The sequence below is a fragment of the Dermacentor silvarum genome, chromosome 6, assembly GCF_013339745.2.
Source record: "Dermacentor silvarum isolate Dsil-2018 chromosome 6, BIME_Dsil_1.4, whole genome shotgun sequence".
Classification (NCBI taxonomy): domain Eukaryota; kingdom Metazoa; phylum Arthropoda; class Arachnida; order Ixodida; family Ixodidae; genus Dermacentor; species Dermacentor silvarum.
Window position 1 is genome coordinate 179,633,575 of NC_051159.1, and position 19,532 is coordinate 179,653,106.

General features: G+C 43.9%; 1 protein-coding gene across 3 annotated transcripts in view; it reads right to left on the reverse strand.

The window, feature by feature from the left end:
- Positions 1-5,342: 5,342 nt before the first annotated feature.
- Positions 5,343-19,532, reverse strand: part of LOC119456483 (normal mucosa of esophagus-specific gene 1 protein) — a 38,030-nt gene continuing 23,840 nt past the window's right edge. For 2 of the 3 annotated variants that reach the window (XM_049669897.1, XM_037718294.2), the window contains exons 2-6: positions 17,161-17,223; positions 13,777-13,858; positions 8,281-8,366; positions 6,782-6,842; positions 5,343-5,928 (exon numbers count right to left, since the gene is read on the reverse strand). In XM_049669897.1, the coding sequence (XP_049525854.1) occupies positions 5,842-5,928; positions 6,782-6,842; positions 8,281-8,366; positions 13,777-13,845 (303 nt within the window). In that variant the 5' untranslated portion in view covers positions 13,846-13,858; positions 17,161-17,223 and the 3' untranslated portion in view covers positions 5,343-5,841. The remainder of the gene's footprint in view (positions 5,929-6,781; positions 6,843-8,280; positions 8,367-13,776; positions 13,859-17,160; positions 17,224-19,532) is intronic. The other variant, XM_049669898.1, reaches the window with a different exon arrangement.

The following is a 19,532-nucleotide window of genomic DNA, read 5'->3' on the forward strand; positions in this document are numbered from 1 at the left end:
GCAAAATATGGTTCCCATAAATGCATGTTCTGCAAGCGTGATTGTATAGCGCATTTTTCTTTCCTTTTTTCTTTAGATCTATTTGGATCTAGCTAAGGCTTTTGACATAGTACCGCATAGTGTTCTGTTTTCGTTACTTAATTATGTAGGACTTGGTTCCGTCATATGTAAAAGCATCAAAATGACATATCAAAGCTCATGTACCAATTTTATTGTAAATGGTGAACTTTCACAACGCATGCAAGTACTTTCTTCCGTTCGACAGGGTTGTCCATTAAGTCCTTTACTTTTTGCTTTATTTTTGGAGCCGCTCTGTATAATTAAGATACAATCGTGTGAAGTGCGTGTTCTCGCTTATGCCGATGACGTTACCCTATTTGGTGTAGATAGGGAGAGTGTTAGCTCATTATTAAGAATTACTGAAAGGCTTTAAAAGAAAAGCAGCAGTCAAATTAATAAGCAAAAGAGTATTGGTCTGTGGTATGGCCATCGGAATGCTACGCCGGTGTTCTTGAAAATATACAGCGGCTCACGGCACCTAGCACTTATCTAGGGGTACCTTTGGATAGGCATCGCGAGAACGAGTCACTCTGGCTCGAAAAAACGGATGAAATGCGGGTGGCCGTGAATTGTCGATTTTTGCACGTGCCACTATTTGTACTGTTTTCCTCGCTGCGAAAATTATGTATCTTCTGCAGGCACTGTACTGCACACGTAGGCACATTCAAAAATTTCACCGCATCTTTGCCGCGTTTATCTGGTGCTGTGCGTGGGAGCTAACCTCACGGACCAATTTGTTTCGTCGAGTAAAGAAAGGTGGTCTGTCGTTGTGTCACTTGTTTCTTCAGCAATTTGTATCACGTTTCATATTGATAAGAGACAAAAGAGACTCCCTTTTGTGTTGTTTTTTTCCAAACCATGCTAACAGCTGCTATGCCCGATTTTTTTGTTTCGTCAGCCATTGGCCCTCGTTACACATTGTCACGGTTCTTGCGCGAAGTTGTGACGTCCTATCGGTTCCTCAGGGCAAGATTTTCAATGGAGTACCTTTCAAATGTAAAAAGAAAGCGTCTTATGAATGATCTTATTGAGAGTGTGTTCCCTGTGCCATTGTATCGGTTAATGTTTCAAGAAGGGCGTGGGCAAGACGTATACTCAAAAGGGTTAAAAATATGTGGATACTGGCGAACGTTAAAACATTTTTCTTCAATATTCACACAAGAACCTTGCCTGTTAAAACGAGGTTAGAAGAAAGAGGGATTTATGTGCCATGAGGAAGCAGGTTCTTTCTGTGCAACAAAGCTGAAACTATTGAACATGTATTCATTGATTGTAATACTACCATATTCTTCTGGGATATATTACAGATAACTTTAAAGATAGACCTACCCCTCAACCTACATGGCATTCGTTTTATACCGCCTGAATGTGATTTTCAACAAATTGACGTCATCTTTTTACTCTGGCTGCATGCAGTATGGCGTAGTTTGTTGGCACATAGACACTGTGATGTTAAAAGCTGATTTGTGCATGAATACTTTGTGGAAATGGTTGTGAAAGTACGTGATGTGTATCACACTGAAGACGATTGGCTGTGATGAAGATGTGATGTCATTGTTGGATGCTTTAACACAGATAAAACAAGTGTGATCTGTGATCAGAAACATCTATTTAGGCTTGTCTTCAAGCTGGAATTAAAGAAAAAAGAAGGGTGCCAATAAATAACAAAAAAAAAAAAAAGAAGGGTGCGTAGCGCAGTGGTTATGACACTCGCCTTCGGACCGTGGGTACCCGCGTTCGAATCCCGCATCGTCAAGAAAGTTCATTTTGTTTTATTTATTTCTTCATTTCTCTCGCTATCTGTCTGTCTCTCTTTCTTCTCTCTCTGCACCTCCTCTCTTCCTATGACCTGCTTTCACTACTGATCAACGCTCGGCAGGGTTCAACCTCGGCCTTATAAAAATGCGGTCTAATGTTAATAATGACGAAAATTTGTTTAACGTAGTTTACCTGGAGCAATGACGCAGTCTTGCACAATCTGACACACTTCCTTTCGGGCTTGACCAAGGGTGCTCGCCCACAAAAGAAAATTATATTAAGCCACTAGAGAGGAATGCCAATACGGGATTGGGGTTGCTCTAAGTAGGTTTTTCTTTCGGAATTATACTTTTGGCAAAAGAAAAGAGCAGAAACACAGGATGCGGAAGAAGTTTGGCATGCGCGCGCACGTGTACACACACAACACGCACGCACACACACACATAGATAGATATATCTGTCAATCTGTTGGTCATGAATTGTGGACTGTCGATTTTGGCAGGCTTTTTCCCAGCGCGAGAGCGAAGGCGCCGAATGAGGTAAAACGAGCAAACGATGTGTATATGGCTTAAACGATATACTTCATTTGCCCGTTTTGCCTTATTCAGCACTTTGCTTGTGAATACGGCCCTGAATTTACATCGACGATTTGCGCTCCTATTTTGAGAAAAAAAAAAAAAAACACTGAGCAGTCCAGGACAAGGCTCCATATACGTGATACAAGGGTGACTGTCAGTGGACGTCAGGAGACTATGCAGGTAGCCTGGCAGGACGAAACGCAGTTCTTGCAAAAAACTCATTCACATGTTCAGCCAGCGAAGGGCGAGAGAAAATAGAGAATGTGCGCGGTGGGGCCGCTTATAAAGCACAAATGCCTCTAAAAAAGTCTATAATTTTTAAGGCGAGCAATCCATTATCGTACACAGAGCTTACTGTGCATTCCTTGGTTCGATTGAGCCACATGTCCACCAGCAGTAGATAAGGCGTCACTCTCCTTCACTAGGTAAGGCGTCATTACCTCGCCGGTGGCCACAGGGCCTTCCTTTTCGGGCAGGTGAGGAGGTCGTTCCCTTACCAGTGGCCATTGAGTCATTGTGAGGCGAGCGGATTACAGATCTATTACTTTGGACGACTGGAAGTATACAGACCTCCAAGGTGCGGCACTTGACGTCAGCCGACACCATGTCCCATCACTGCACATAGCTTATTTAAATTCAAGAGAATATCCCCTTGTTCGTGTTCGCAAGTCTTTTGCCCCGGCCGACCCGAAACACAATTGAAACCCGTGCAAAGGTGTGGTGGTAGTTGCCAGCTGTCGCGCACCGCGCAATGGCGCGTTCAAACATACCAGACGTCTGGTCGCACACCACACTTTGCTTTTGTTGTAGTGGTCAGTCGTAAGATGGGAGTCGCATATATTGCAGGGACAGCTGCGTGCCCGATTGCAAATCAGTGCTTACCTTACCTTAATGTAAGCAATTAAATATTTTCGATCCCTTTATAGCACACCAGCTACCTATAACTGCTGCAATGTTTCACGCAGTTCTTCTTTCCTACACGTAAATATATATTTGTATTTCACGCTCTATTCTAGCTTCTATGTGCGTGAAACGGGATGGGGTGCGTATTCCTCAACCACTAACAGTAGTTCGCGCCATGCAGCCACTGCCGACGGCAACCACGACCCCCTTCTCTGCCAGCCGTTACTTGTAGAGGATGGCGGATAGCCTCGGCAAAACAACGCCCCATCTGTGTGCTTGCTCTTAGGAAATAGGCCACACATGCCTTTCAGAAGGCATTGTTTGATTTGGTTCGTGGATGGTAGCTCTTAGTGGCGCTTTTGTCACGACCGGTCCTCGCCCACCCGCTCTCATCTCTATTCTTCCCCACACGTGTTTCATACGCACGCTTGATGAGCGCTTATTTCCCACGAACCTTTCCTTTGCATTTTTATGACTAGGCTTCAAAAATGCTCAAGTGACGCTCCCATTTAGTCTTCTTTTCCTCCATACATGTATTTACTCGGCGCAGTGTAACAGCGACTTTCTGTTCGAATTTTTTTTTCGACATTTACAAACTGCAAGGGGCTGGGATACCTTATTCGACAAAATTATTTTGTATGCCTTTGACTTCGATGGGAAGGCTGACCTCGTCATTAGCGACTGTTCTCCACCACGTCCTGACGTAACGTCGGTTTCGTGACGTATCACGACATATCTAACAGTGCAGGAGGAGGAGGAACTAACTTTATTAAGAGAAATTTCAGGGTTTCTGTAGATGGCCGCTTGTTTGCGGCGACCTCTGCCGCTCAGGCAATAATTTCTTTATGTAGCTTTTCTTCTGGGGACTGTATTAGGGTCTCCCATGTCGTTTCTGAGGGAGCTGGCAGAAGCTCTCAGTGTAGGGCTCCGTAACTGCGACACCAATGCAAAAAAAAAAAAAAAAAAAAAAGGAGTACTGTTCGAACCCGAAATAGAGGCTGTTGTATTGACCTTTTGTTTTATTGCGATAGCAATTATATGGACACTCCAAAGCGGATTTCTGCCGTCGCCGTCACCGTGAGGTTCCGTATGACGTCAACGGTGATGAAATTGTCGCCGCGCGCCGTATGCTGTATGTGCGAGTGAAAGGCCGCGAGGGACGCGCGCTTTCACGGCGAGCGAACGCACGGCGGAGAGCAAACGCGTGTTCTGCGCCGTGCTCCATGAAGGGCTCCAGAATTAAGCGTCTCTTTACTCCTTTACAATCACCATATATATAGAGCAAACACGACTTCCGACGCTGCTCGATGAGTGTCCCGTTCTGATCTCGTCGAAAACCTCCGAGCCGCCCCCAGAGGCACCGGCAACAGTCACCAACGCCGCGCGCGTTCGGTGCGAACGCGGGCAAAACGCCGACGGCGTCGACGGCGTCTGCGCGTTGCTGGTACTACTCCATGTCCAAGTTTATACAGCTGATAAAACTACTATCCTTACTCCGTATAGCTCTCTACTAATTTGCTATCGCAATTGATGCTTCGCCTTTCGGGTGAAACTGCGGCAATTTTTTTCGAGTGTACTTTGTCACCACCATAATTTGACCCCTTCTTATCTGGCTGAAGTGCAGCAAATAACGCCGCCGTAACAGCACAGATAACAGGTAGAAATGGTTTTATTATTGTTCAAGAAGTTAGCGTTTGTCGGACGTCCTGTGCTTATTTTTTTTCCTCTAATGCAAGCGTGGCGTTGTAATAAAACAATGCGGACAGATGGGAGCTTTCTCCCTGAAAGGCCTTTTAATATACTTCACACCCACAAAATATACATAATAAATAGCACTAGCATAACCACAACACCAGAAAGTGATGACGAAAATATGATAGGCTCCATTTACATTATGACAACAAATCGTAATGGTCTATACAGAAACGACCGCCTGATCAAAAAAATTTGGGCGTTAAGAAGTGGGTGTCTGAACGATTAAGGGCACTCTAAACTTCACGCTCCCGTTTTTATTTCTTTTTTCTCACGCAACACAATAAATATAAAAATAAGTGAAACTCTTTCTCTACCGGATTTACATATGGCTGTGAGAGAAGCTCCGATTAGAGCACTGCAAAATATTTACGACTTTGTGCAGTCTCTTCCCCTCTAAACGTTCAGTGTAATAGAGTTTTTGCAACCAGTAGAAACATAGTCGCTACAGTGCACAAACCAGGCGACAGCACCAGATTAAAAAGCGATACAGCACAATTATTCGACCCCTCCAATGGACGAAACGCAATCCTTAATTTCGCAGTCAGCGACACCTTTATGGTAATGACAATAAGACAGGCATATCCAAGCAAAACGAGCTGCCAGCAAGCAAATTTTAAGCAATGTTTACTGCGTTCCTAGTGAACTGGAACTAGGCAGAAGTCAGCTGAAATTTTCTGTTCCTGATCACAGATCGGCAGAGTACTTGAAGTCGCAACCTACACGAGGTAACACGAACACTGAAATGACGCCAGGCTCGCGAGTTGTGTGCCTTGGACTGGCGAAAGGCTCAGCGCGTGGATCCGATCTCTTTGCGCAGTTTCTCCAGCTCGACGGCCCGTTCGTCAAGCTTCCAGTCTTTTTCCGATACGTAGAGCTGCAAAAGAAGCGATTCGCAGATTAAGGAAAAAGAATACTGCTTTGCGGACAGTATCTCAAGAGGCAATGGCGAGGAACAAATGAACTACCCGCTGCTGTGGCTTTGTAGGTTCTATCGCCGAACACGAGGTCTCGGGTTTGATTGCCAGCTGCGCCGGCTCAGGCGACGCAGTATTAATCTATAAGAGCCGTCCACTACTCCGTATATACTACTACCCGCTAAAAACAAACAAACAAATAAATAAATAAATAAATAAATAAATAAATAAATAAATAAATAAATAAATAAATAAATAAATAAATAAATAAATAAATAAATAAATAAATAAATAAATAAATAAATAAATAAATAAATAAATAAATAAATAAATAAATAAATAAATAAATAAATAAATAAATAAATAAATAAATACCCAGGCACAGTCAGCTAGCTACTCCCCGCGCTGTGAATACATTCAATGATGAATCGTTTATAAAGGCACCAATTTCATTGCTTCTTGCAGAACCTCGGCGAGATTAATGTATGCCAGAACGGCTCCTGATGATCGTGAAGTTCGTACAGGACCTATAGTGCTCTGTACCACTCTCAGTGCGCACAAAAGCCTCAGCTATAGATTCGCAATTTTGTTGCGAATCGCAATCATTCGCAATAGATTCGCACTGTGTGCGCTATTCTTATAAGCAAGACTAGCACATATCCTTACTGGTGTCAACATGAGGTAATACATACTGAGGAAATCTGAATCACTACTGCGCATAATGCGCACTTCGAGTTCAATGACTCCTGCTCTGAAATATGTTAGCAAAAGAAAATATCTATTGGCGCGCATCCCTGTGACATGCAAACTCACCTTTTGTGTCTTGTCGGCCTTGTACCGCATCCAGGACGGGATCTCGTCTTTTCTGCTGCACCTGAAATGATATAGAAAAGTTATTACATGGCCGATAAAGTAATGCTGCCGTTTTACAAACAAGTACCAAGAAGAAAACGCTTCCTATCACTAACACAGTTTGCACCCTTTGGGGCCTATTTTATGCCCAAACTAATTGTCGTCTGTCATGCGTGCATATCTTGTGCTCGCTGCGTTCCTATCAAGAATGCTATGTACCGCTGATACGAGCACGCCGTTCGAGTCCTTAATATAAAGACACGCAAGACAGGTGACGACTATTATTTGGGGATAAGATAAGCTCGAAAAGGTGAAATCTTATCTTATTGTACTGGCGCAAAATTGCAGTATCCTTTGTGGAAAAATTTCGTTAGCAAATAGAAAAAGGATATTCCAGATATTTAAATATGAAATCACAACAACAAAGACTGGCGTGGTGGAATTACATCCGAAATGATCGCATACTCAGGTGGTACAGCAGAAGATGTTAGACATATATTCTGTCGAAGCTGATGCCGGAAACGTGTTTCTTTATGCGACGCAATTTTAATGGGACTGCTCCTGGCGTCCACGTCCGACCATTGGCGACGACGACTCGGTAGGCCTCGCTAGTTGACGTTAAATACGCCGCAACAATTTTAAGAAAACGGCCAAGTCTACTTACGAAAGTCCGGTGGATCGCATGTCATCAACATTTTTATAGGGCCGTTCTCCCCTGGCCATTGCACTCTGTGCAACCTATACCGCAAGCTGCCAGACACTTAACTTTCAGCTACCCGCTTTACCATCACGCGGCGCACGGGTGCCTTCCCTCTCGAACTTTCTATTAGGAACAGTGTAGCTAAGTGTGTATCTAACGGTTTAGATACAGAAGAATGTTCGTATCATCATCATCATAATCATCATCACTACAGTAACTATTGCATTAACCTCACTATTAAAGTTATTGTTCAACTCGACCGCTATAGCATTCTGAAAGGCTTAATTCCTGAGCTAATTGGCACATCGCCATCCAAATGAATGTCGCAGCGCAAGTAGACAGGACAGTGAATGCACACGTACGACGCGCGCAGACCCCTGTTATGTCGCATATGTGTGCCTTCGTGGTCCTTCCTCTCAATTCACGTTGAAACACTCTAGTTTCAAGGCCTAAGGTATGAAGAGAGTAAAAATGGTTTGTCTAGCTTGTTGCCCTTTTGTTCTCACATGCTTTTAGAACAAAAACTAATGAACTTACTGAATATAGGTTAGATAGCTATAGCTGGTTCTGTATTGCTCATTCTATCTTGTACGATATTTCTCTATACAGCATACAATTTTAGTTGATACATTAGTAGCGACAGTGACCATGAAACACAGGCAAATTTCGATCAGCTTGCTAGGTTAGGTCCTCATTTTCTACACTACTCAGGCAGAACACACATTTCCGGAAGCTGTTAACGTTTTCACGTCGAACTCACTGTACATCCGGTTTCATCATTGTGTACATGCTGAAGCCCATGCAACCGATGGTGGCCACTGACATGATCGCGACAAGAGGGATCACCTGCACGATCAAAATAAAAATCACACAATCAGTGGAAATTCAATTGTTTTCAATAACAAGTATTTTGTTACTGGGTACCTTGCAACAAATAAACACACTTCGCGGTGCGGAAAAGGCAGGCGTGCAAACATCAACGCCGCTATTCTCCGTCGTTCGTCTCGCTGTGAACTCGTTTCCACGCCTGTTTTAATTTCCGCATACATCCCCATTCAAAAAATAGATAAAATAAGATAAACACGCGTTTGCACATCAGAATTTTCCAGTAACAGCGTCTGGTATGACCAAGCGATCACCGACAACTACGGGTCCGTGACGTCAGCCACCAAGAGTATATAAATGTCCCGCGCATCGATCGATTCTTCAGTGGGCCAGGCTGATGCAGCACCGGTACGATGTTCAATCGTTGCTTGATCTTCATGCAGGTACGTTATTCAGATGCTGTATGTACCCGATCTGATGATCGTTTCCTGCTGCTGCTTAATTCCTTGCCCGCATAGTCTTTTGTCATGGTGCTTGCACGTTTTATATTGCACAAGTAGTCTTATCTTGAGCGATGATGTGGAACTCAATCCGGGTCCCCCGAAAAAGGCGGGGAATGCCAGTATAAGCAATCAGTCTGGTAATAAACCTGGAACTAGGAGTGCGATTGGTTCCAATACCGATCTCGATGAGGCTGCTGATGTGCATTCTCCTCCTGTATGCCATGAAACTAATGATTGGGCAAAGTAAGCTGGCTCAAGACATTGCCGACACTAAGTCATTCCAACAGACAGTTGCCTGCCGTTTTACTGCTTTAGAGTCGCGTGTTTGAGCATTGGAATCCTCACCTAATGACTTCAGTTCAATTTTCGAAATACGTACAGAAGTCAACTCCTTTCCTTCTAAGATTACCAAGCTGGTAATGACGATCTAGAAAATCGTTCTCGAAGAAATAATCTTATAATACACGGTGTTTTGGAAGACCCCAATGAAAACCCTGCCATTCTGTTGTCCAACGTTACGTCTTTATTTACCGAGACCTTGAAGATTAGCTGTCCTCACATTAAACGCGTCCACAGGCTTGGTAGAGCACGCGCTGATCACAACCGTCCCATTATTCTGAAGCTTTCAGGCTTTGACGACAAAATCGTGGTTCTAAAGAGCACTTATAAACTCAAGGGCTCAAATTTATTCATTACAGAATATTTCTCTGCAAGGATTAGATCTATTCGAAAAAAAAATCTGGGAAAAATCAGCTCCTTTTCGTAACAACGGTTCTGTCGTCAAGTTAAGATACGGTCATGTGTTCATTGACCACGTTCGTTATAACTGGGATGACAGTTCAAACACATTAGTAAAAGTATGTAATCAACCACTACCTTATGTGCCTGTGTCTTCGACTCCCAGCTCATCCTCTACCCGACCTTGTTCTGGCCATCTCGATAACCTCATCGTTTTGAACATAATCGCTCGCAGTATTGTTAAAACACTTCCAGATTTACTGTCTCTTATTTCTGTTTATTCCCCTCATGTTGTTGTCATCACTGAGTCATGGCTACATAGTAATATTTATGACTCCGTGTTTACTACACCCGGTTTTACTGCCGTGCACCTAGACAGGATTCACGGCACTGGCGGCGGCGTCGCATGGCTTATCCGTTCAGATCTTCGTTTCTCAGTTTTGCCTTCGCCCCAGATACAGAATCCGTGTGGTGTAAAATTTTCCTGAATAACCAGTTTATTGTAACTAGCGTTATATATCGTCCGCCCGGTTCTTCCCTTGATGTCCTTCATGCTATTGCAAATTTCATGTGCCAGACTAACATTGCTACATCACGATTTATCTGCATGGGCGATTCGAACGCTCCTGGCATCCACTGGCCGTCATTAACTGCAACAGGTCGCGATGTGGCAATTTGTCACGAATTAATAAATACTTCCTTGTCATTTGGGCTCACTCAAGTTGTTTCTAGCGCAACTAGGTTAAGTTCCATCCTGTACTTAGTTTTCTTAAGCGCTGACCTAGCGAAAACGGACTTCTCTTCCGAGGTAATTGAGGAACTCCCAGATCATAAAGGCGTTTTGTTGTCTCTTGTCCAGCCTCCAATTCACCCTATACGTTTACTAGCTTTCCTGACTTCACTCGTGCGGACGACAATTCCATTACTGATCTTTTAGCTGATCATTTCGATACGTTTTGTTATCTCTCAGACAGTCAGGATGTAAATTGTCTAGTTAAATACTTTCAGGATCTTGTCAAGTCATGTACCCAACGATTGGTGCCCATTAAAACTAAGAAAAGTAATGCTAACCTTCTCTGTATAACTCGCGACATATTGTATTTATCTCGTCGTGTCCGTAGATATAGGCATTCTAAACGAAACAATGATCCCATAACCCTGGACAGGTTTCACAATGCCAAGAATAAACTTAACTTTAAGCTGAAAACGGCTAAATATTTCTTTTTTCGGGTTCAACTGCCCGATCTGTTAAGAAATAACCCTAGTAAATTTTGGTCTTCTATTTTAGCTCGTGATGCTTCACCCCCTTCTTTCAAAATTGATAATGACGTCATCAGCGATCTGTCAGTAATATCAGACGCTTTCAAGAAGTATTTTCAGTCCGTGTTTCTTACCGATAACAACTTCATTCCTTCTCTCACCAATATAGTTTGTTCTGAAGCAATCAGTGACGTTGACATAATCAATAAAGGTATTCTTAACCTTATATTAAACTTGGATACCAAGAAATGCATTGGACCAGACGGGATACACAATGCATTCTTGCTTCGCTATTCCTTGTGGTCATCAAAATATATGACGGTCATATTTAACAAATATTTATCATCTGCCACTGTTCCTTCCTCATGAAAGTTAGCTAAAGTGCTTCCGCTTTATAAATCTGGTGATAAGCCGTCTTTGTCAAACTACAGACCAATTTCATTGACATCACAGTCATGCAAAATCTTGGAACACATCATTCATAAACACATCATGCTTTTTCTGGAATCGCATAATCTGCTATCTAACATACAACATGGGTTTGGGCACGGCTTTAGTACAACAACGCAGTTGAGTTTACGCATGACATTTTCCTTAACATTGATGCTGGCAACCAGGTTGACGCTACTTTTATAGATTTCTCGGAAACATTTGACACAGTCATCATCATCATCATCATCATCATCATCATCATCATCAGCCTATATTTATGTCCACTGCAGGACGAAGGCCTCTCCCTGAGATCTCCAATTACCCCTGTCACAGTATTACACAGTATTACATTCTAAATTCCTTTCCAAACTTAAAGCTGTTCTAAATAATCCTCGGCTTGTTCATTGGATTTCAAGCTTTCTTTCACCTCGCTCCCTGTTTCTTACAGCTCGACCGACTCTTCTGCTATTCATGTGACATCTGGAGTGCCCCAAGGCTCCGTTCTTGGGCCACTGCTTTTCTTAATCTACATAATTGATTTGCCTGTAAACATCTCTTCTAACATTCCTCTTTACGCCGACGACTGTGCTTGATATGAAGTGATTAACTGTTCTGATGATCATTACCGCCTCCAGGAGTCATTTGCTAGGTTTTGCAGTTGGTGAAATACCTGGCAAATGAACATTAATTTTGATAAAACCGTCCTTATGTCCTTCTGTAACAAATATTCTACTTCTCTTTTTCATTACTTCTACAATAACCGAACCGTGGACAGGGCATCGAGTATAAGTATCTCTGTCATTTTTACGCATATGTCATGGTCAAAACACTTTGATTACATATGTAACAAAGCACTAAGAAAATTAGGTTACCTACGTCGAACACTATCCGACTCCCCAAAAGATACAAAGCTACTGTTATATAAATCGCTAATCCGTCCTGTTGTTGACTACACATCTGTCGTTTGGAACCCTTATAAGCACTGTGAGATTAACAGACTGGAAGCGATTCAGAAAAAAGCTGTAAAATTTATATGTCACCGTTATGATCGCGACTTTTCACCCTCTTCTGCACTTAGTTCCTTGAATTTACCTTCACTCTGTACACGTCACCGCATCGCATCATTAGGTTTCTTGCACAGCATAGTCAACTCTTCGGTTAGGCTTACAAAAGACAATTATGCCAACCTTGCGCCAGAGTCATCGACGAGACATCACAGCTTAAACTTGCTGCCCTACTTTGCACGCACTAACATGTTTAAATTCAGCTTTTTCCCTCGTTCTGTAGAAGACTTGAATTCCTTCCCTGGGTCTATTTGCTCATGCCCATCCCAAAGTTCTGTATCCGCCATCCAAGATGTATGGTTTTAAGCTCTTAGCACATCATCGATGTATGGTATTTTGTGGTGTATATTTCCCTCTGTTAACCCACTCCTGCTATAGCGCTCATTGCACTGCAGTATGTATAAATAAGTAAATAAATAAGTAAATAAATAAGTAAATAAATAAATAAATAAATAAGCCACGTGACAAAGTAAGAACCTTAAGTTGCAAGGTCACATGTCCAAGTGATGACGTCATGTGACAATGTCACGTGGCATGGACGTCGAAATAGTATGGACGTCGTCAATCTAGTCGACATGCCCCGAGTGCTTTCGCACTCAATGCACGTAAGCAGACTTACAAGTGCCCCTGTAACTTTCAATCACTATACACATATATCACACACATATACGTACATCTATACAACACTGTACACATATATCGCAATGCCTACGCGTTTTAAGCGGCTACTTCACACAAGGTACTGGCAGTCCATAGCATCAAATTATATAGCAACAACAGGGGGTGGGTAATTATCACGTTCGCACTTCTAAATGTCGGCCCACATGCATGCATGTCGCCGCTTTGACAGCATAACCATGACTCTGTCACAGCGTTCTTGTAGACGCTTCCGTTACTGCTCGAATGCATTTGTGTTTTGGTTTAGTTTTGTTGTTTTCATTATCTTACGCAGCGTTATATATTAAACACCAATATTACCCCGCCTGACATTTCCATGATAAATTTTTAGATTTGTGTGATACGTTATACATTAGGCCCTTGGCGCATGCGTCGCCTCTCCACAGAACCATCGTTGATAGGCCGAGAGATCAAAGGTTTAGCATACCGTCATCGCGTACCGGGCTAGGGCGTATGATCACAGTAATGACGCAATGAACAGTTAGGCTTTTAGAGCGTTAATTTCGACCACCTGGGGTTTTTTAACGTGCAACTAAATATAAGTGCATGGGTGTTTTTTTGCCCCCATCGAAATGCGCGTCCGCCGCGGCCGGTAGGGAACTACAATTCCCGCCACTACACCTGCCTCTGCAAAATGATCTGCAGCGGGGCCTGTGTTGCATCTCAAATCACCACATATCATGCACGACAATCAGGTGTGTTCAAAATATGCAGTCTGAAAACACAAACGCAGCATAGGTGAGCTTCGTTTCGTACCTCCTTGTGCTTTCTGAAGGCCTTGAGTCCGAAAATTGCAGCCTTTTCGGCTTGCTTAATTTTCTCCATGGTTGCGGCTGTCCTGCAGCACAGAACAAGGAAACAGAGATCTATGAGTTCCAGAAAAATATTGTGTACTGTGCGATGAGGAGCTTTGTGTTTAATTCTCGTTCCTAAAAATTCTTAGGGTAAAAAAAAATCTAAAACTAGACGGAAGCTCGTACGATTGAGGAGAAATGCAGCAAGAACCAACCAGGCGCCGGCCGCACAGATGAGTCGAATATTAAGTGGAAAAACATTTTTTTTTCTGCTGACATGGTAGCCGAAATTCATTGAGGCTTAATATAGCTTCAGGTTTTTATGCTTCTTGTAAACATACCGACATTGCCTAGAACGTAGTCAACTATGACACAACTAAGTATAGTAGATACTACACTGCATATATGCGCTATTCCCGAACCATTGTGTTCAGCACCCTATGTAACTGAGTAAATCAATGCAATAATCAAGAGTCAAGTGACGGACCACTGAAGGAAACGAAGTATAGAACGCTCTGCTCGGCCTATGCAACGAGCTTATCATTATATATATATATATATATATATATATATATATATATATATATATATATAATGTTGTCCCAGCTATCGTTAGCCAAGCTGTTCAACGAAAAAAGAAAAAAAAGATAGAAAGATAGATGGTGAAAGATACGATCGTAAGACCTGCGGTGTTCGGTCGTCAGACCTTTGACAACCAAACACCGTAGGTTTTATAATTCTAACTTGCACCTTGTATTTTTTTCTTGTTTTTTGTTGAACACCTTGACTAACGTTAGCTGGGATACACGGTAAAAGCCGAACGATGTTCACGCACGCTTGCAGCTAATAACCACCTCAATATCAGATTGAAGACGTTAAAAAATGCAACAAAGCTGTGCGACCGTGCGCAGAATCACAGTCCCATTTCAAGTGCATGAATGTGTTGGTTTTAAAGTTTGATCCTGGTGGTAGTTACAATTAATTCTCGGACAGTGGGCTAAATTCCGCTCCATTAGTAAAACACATTCATAACGCTCCGAAGCGCTCGCATACACAATTTAGTGAAAAATCTGTGATTAACCCACATTGTTAGAAACTTTGCCTCGCCCATAACATTCCCTTTACTTCTACAAAATATGAACAAGGTACTTCATTCAGTTCACTGAGGACATGACAGGCGCCTGTTATAAAGGACGAAAATAGGGAAAAAAGAAACTGGTTCGGTAATTATTTGCAGAGCTCATATTTAAGCCAGAAACGTTAAAGTTTGGCCCCTCATTACACTTAACATGGCTCTTCATCACCCATTTTCACTAAATGAGAACTCGGCGTAACGTAGAGGTATCTCGCGACACCAGGAAACATAACTAATAACGGCCGTAAAACGCACTGAAACACTTGCTGAAGAACGTTTTTTATAAAACCAGTATTTACCTGACTATTTTGTAACTTTGCCCACACGTATTTGTGACATGTTTAATTATTTCAGGACATTGGGTGAACTTCCTGCGGGATTCGTAAAATATGCTCGTTAAGCTCTAAAAGTTTCTGGAAGCAATTTGCTGCGAAGCTTGTAAGCAAAACCTGCACATTTCAAACTTTGTATGCTGGCAATGCATAACACAGCCCCTTATGGTCTTTAAACATGAAGTTGCTGCCATCGTTGATTCTCTCAGGTGAGCGGGAAAAGCTTTTAAGCGTTTTACATAACGCCTCTAAACAGACAGAAAACAGGGGCTTAAAATTTTTCATTCAGCCCGTTATTCACACTTCCAATATTGCATGTATGCACCACCCATAATATGCCCCACATTTCATCTAAATGAAATGAAACTTGGTGAAAGTTTCATTTCATATAAATGAAATGAAACTAAATGAAATGAAATGAAACTTGGTGAATTACCCAGTTTTTAGGAGACCGCGAGAGCACTTGTATAACCTTTTCGAGCAGTTCTAGTCGTACTAATTAACAGCTTTGCTATAAAGGAAAACGATGCGAGGAGATGAGCGATAATACAATTTCAGAATACATAAAAATATATACAACTTACGAGTAGAGTAGCGTACAAGTAGGCAAATTGTTGGTTCTTCAAGCCTCGTAGACATAATGGGCAGCTTTGCTAAAAAGCCACCGTAGTGGCTTAGTGGATATGGTGTTAAGCAGCGGATCACGAGGTCGCGCCGATTCAATTCGGGTCGCAAAGGCCGAATTTATATGGTGTCAGAATGCAAAAAAAGCTCCTTTGCTTAGACATACGTGCCCGATAAAGAACCCAGCCGGCTGAACTTAATCGAGAGTAGAGCACTGCACGGGCCGAATTTTTCAAGCCGGGCCCAGCCCGGGCCCGTTTTTACTTTGGGCTGCCCGCCCGAGCCTGATCAAAACTTTTATGGCGAGACCCGGGCCCGGCCCGGGCCCGGAAATAATCTACGTTACCCACCCGGCCCGGCCCGCCACCCCTTTACCTTAGGCCCGAGCCCGGCCCGAGCCCGGCTCGAAACCGGCCCGAGACCGAAAGTCCATGTTTTTCAGAGTTGAGACGCCCGAGAATAACTCGCTGCACGTTACATGCACACCACCAGAAAGCCCGAGCCCGGCCCGGGCCCGCGTCAAAAAACCCGAGCCCGGGTCAAAAAGCACACGCCGTGCCCGAGCCCGGCCCGAGCCCGTGAAAAAACTGCTCTACCCGGCCTGGCCCGGCCCGGGCTTTCGGGTAAGCCCGAGCCCGTGCAGTGCTCTAATCGGGAGCCCTTCAAAATACAATGCCCCCCCCCCCCCTAAAAGAATGAATGAATGAATGAATGAATGAATGAATGAATGAATGAATGAATGAATGAATGAATGAATGAATGAATGAATGCGGGGGTTTTACGTGACAAAACCACGATCTGATTATGCCACGCCGTAGTACGAGTCTCTGGATTAAGTTTTACCCCCTGACGAACTGTAACCTGGATCTAAATTTAAGTACACGAACATTTTTTTTTTTTTTTGCATTTCGCCTCCATCAAAATGCGGCCGCCACGTTAGGGATGGAAACCATGACTTCGAGCTCAGCAGCGCAACGCCATAACCACTACACAGTAGAATCTACCACGGCGAGTACGTTGGCCCTCAAAGCCCGTGCCATGCTTTAGGCCATTAAATACCCTAATTGACTGTTAACTAAACTACTATAGCTTTGCTACGACTGAAAAGCACATTTTAGACATCAAACTGCAGTGAAAATACTACTTGTATTTTGAAACAGGGAGATAGCTTAAGACAAAATAATAAATATCAAAACGACATGATACGTAATCGCAAATAAACCTCTTGGCAAATTTTGATAAAAATAATAAATACCTCGCAATCTTTGTGACCGGCCACGGAATGCGGAGCTCCGGCGGCTTTGCGGCTGGTGCGTTTCTGAAAGGAGCCCGTGCCAAAGTGGTACGCGTCAAAGACAGATCTCATACAAACGCCGATGTGCAAGAAGAGGCCGTCAAAGGGAGTGAGGAGGCACACGGCACAGAAATAGACTTTTGCTCTAGTGTAAACGCTGCCGCCGAGACCACCTGCTTTCGCAAGCGTTATAGCCCGCAGAGCTTAGAGCGACAAACGCATGTGGATCGAGGAGCCCCATCGCCCTTCTCGCGACAGCGCTGCCAACGCTTCAAAGTCGACACGCTCCAAGTTCAATGCCGTCAACGTCTCGACCTTTCTGTCCTGGTGCTCGGCTTCCCACAGCCGCGCCCTTTTAAGAGACCTGGCTGTCAGCACGTAGCATCCTGCCAGGAAGCATCCATCACGCTCGCCGTTGTGTGGGCCTACGTGACGGCGGCGGAACAACTGGGTTTTTTTTTTTTTTTGCTTTTATTTCTTTACGGGATGAGGAACAGAAGTTGTGAGGGCTTTGGGACGAGAAGGACATCTTCGACAGAGCCAGAAACGTCGCTTTTATTAACACCTTAAGGCGCACTCTTGAGGAGATTGAACCAATCGCGGAGGCACATGGTATATGATCGGGAACGAAAATTTTGATAACGTGGAACGCGATACCGCCAAAAAATGTTCCGGGCAAAAAATCTGGGGAAAGGCAAAAAAAAAAAAAAGAAAATAGAGACTACTACAGAAAATAACAGTTTTTGCTCTTAAGTCATGACGTGGGTGAGAGGCCGTTGAACTTATTTTTTTTTTACCGTTTCCGATCTCTCACTTTCATCATTTCCTAACCGCCTGAAGGGCGTGCGACAAAAAAAAAAAAAAAAAAAAAAAAAACTGACCCGTTGGAATTATTGACACGCTTTATGCCACTCGACATTTTTCTGACGCAAGCAGCTTCAAACATTAGCGCCTGAGATTGGTATAACTTATAGCGGGCGTTTTCATTTTTGCACTTACGTTCTCCGACGCTGTCACTAGCGCCAACATGGCAGAATCGTGTGTCTGGATAAAATTCTAGCACTAATAAATATAATATTCTGTCAACGCACAGACGTGCCTATTGCTCTTGTTCTACGCCACATGCTCGCATAACATGAAGGAGCGATTATTGCTTTACAATTTCGGATCGCAGAAATACTCCTGCTTCGCTTGAGTCAGAAATAACGAAGCTTTCCTGTAGATATATCAGTGCACAGCGCAGAAGTGCGTTGATGTCAAGCAGGTGAACAACCTTAGACAATTGCCAGACGGGACTAGCGAATCGCAATAGCGGAACTTCCCGTTTTGATAAAGACAATGAATGCGCGAGCAACGCAATGCTTGCGTGACAAACGGACGTCGCGCGGCTGTTATGCTGGGCATGACAGCGCAGGCTGTGCCGGGTGCAGCCTCTAAGCGTCGAGCGTTGCGGTTGAAGCTGAAACACTTGCCTGTGGAAACAGAAGTTTGGGCACAAGAGTGTGCTAGAACTTCTGTTGCAAGTGTAAATGCTAGCAGTGGCGAGACTCACTCAATCCAAGTAAACATACAGGCATTTTTACTGCGATAGAAATTATATGGACACTCCATGCGCATTTTTGCCGTCGGCGTCGCCGGCGCCGCGATGTTCTGCATAAAGTCCAAGAGCGATAACACCGTCGCCGCGCGCCGTATGGTGTATGTGCGAGTGAAAGCACGCGAGGGGAGCCGACGATCGCGGCTCTATCTGGCGCGCGAGCGAGGAAAGCGGAGAGCGGAGAGTCTTCCGTCGCGCGAAAGGCCGTGGGGGGGGGGGGGGGTTTGATGGGAGGTGGGAGGGAGAGAAAGGGGGCGGTGTTGTGCTCCGGCAGCAACTGCGTAATTCGCGACCGGGCGCAAGGGTAACTAACGATCGCGGCTCAATGTCACGCGTGGTGTTTTCTACTCCGCCTGAAACTGCGTACTTTGCGAGGCAACGCGCGGACACGCCCGCAGTTTCTTGAAAGCAATCTACAGACAGCTCATACCTTTTTGCGTGCTGTGTTCTTGCCGCTCAGTTTGCGTTGAAGCGATAGACAGCACGAAGGTCACTTCACTCGCTTCTACCGCCGCGCTTGTTCACACCAGCGTTTTGACAGCGAGTGTCCGTGGTCATCGAGTGTAATGTGTTCATTTTTGTCTGTGCGCGCTGACACCATGCCTGATAATTTAGTTACTAAGCGCATGTTCCCAAGTTTATCCGGCCGATAGAACTATCCTCACTTCGTATAGCTGTCTACAAACCTGCTATCGCAATCGATGATCCACCTTTGGGGCGAAACTGCGACTTTTTT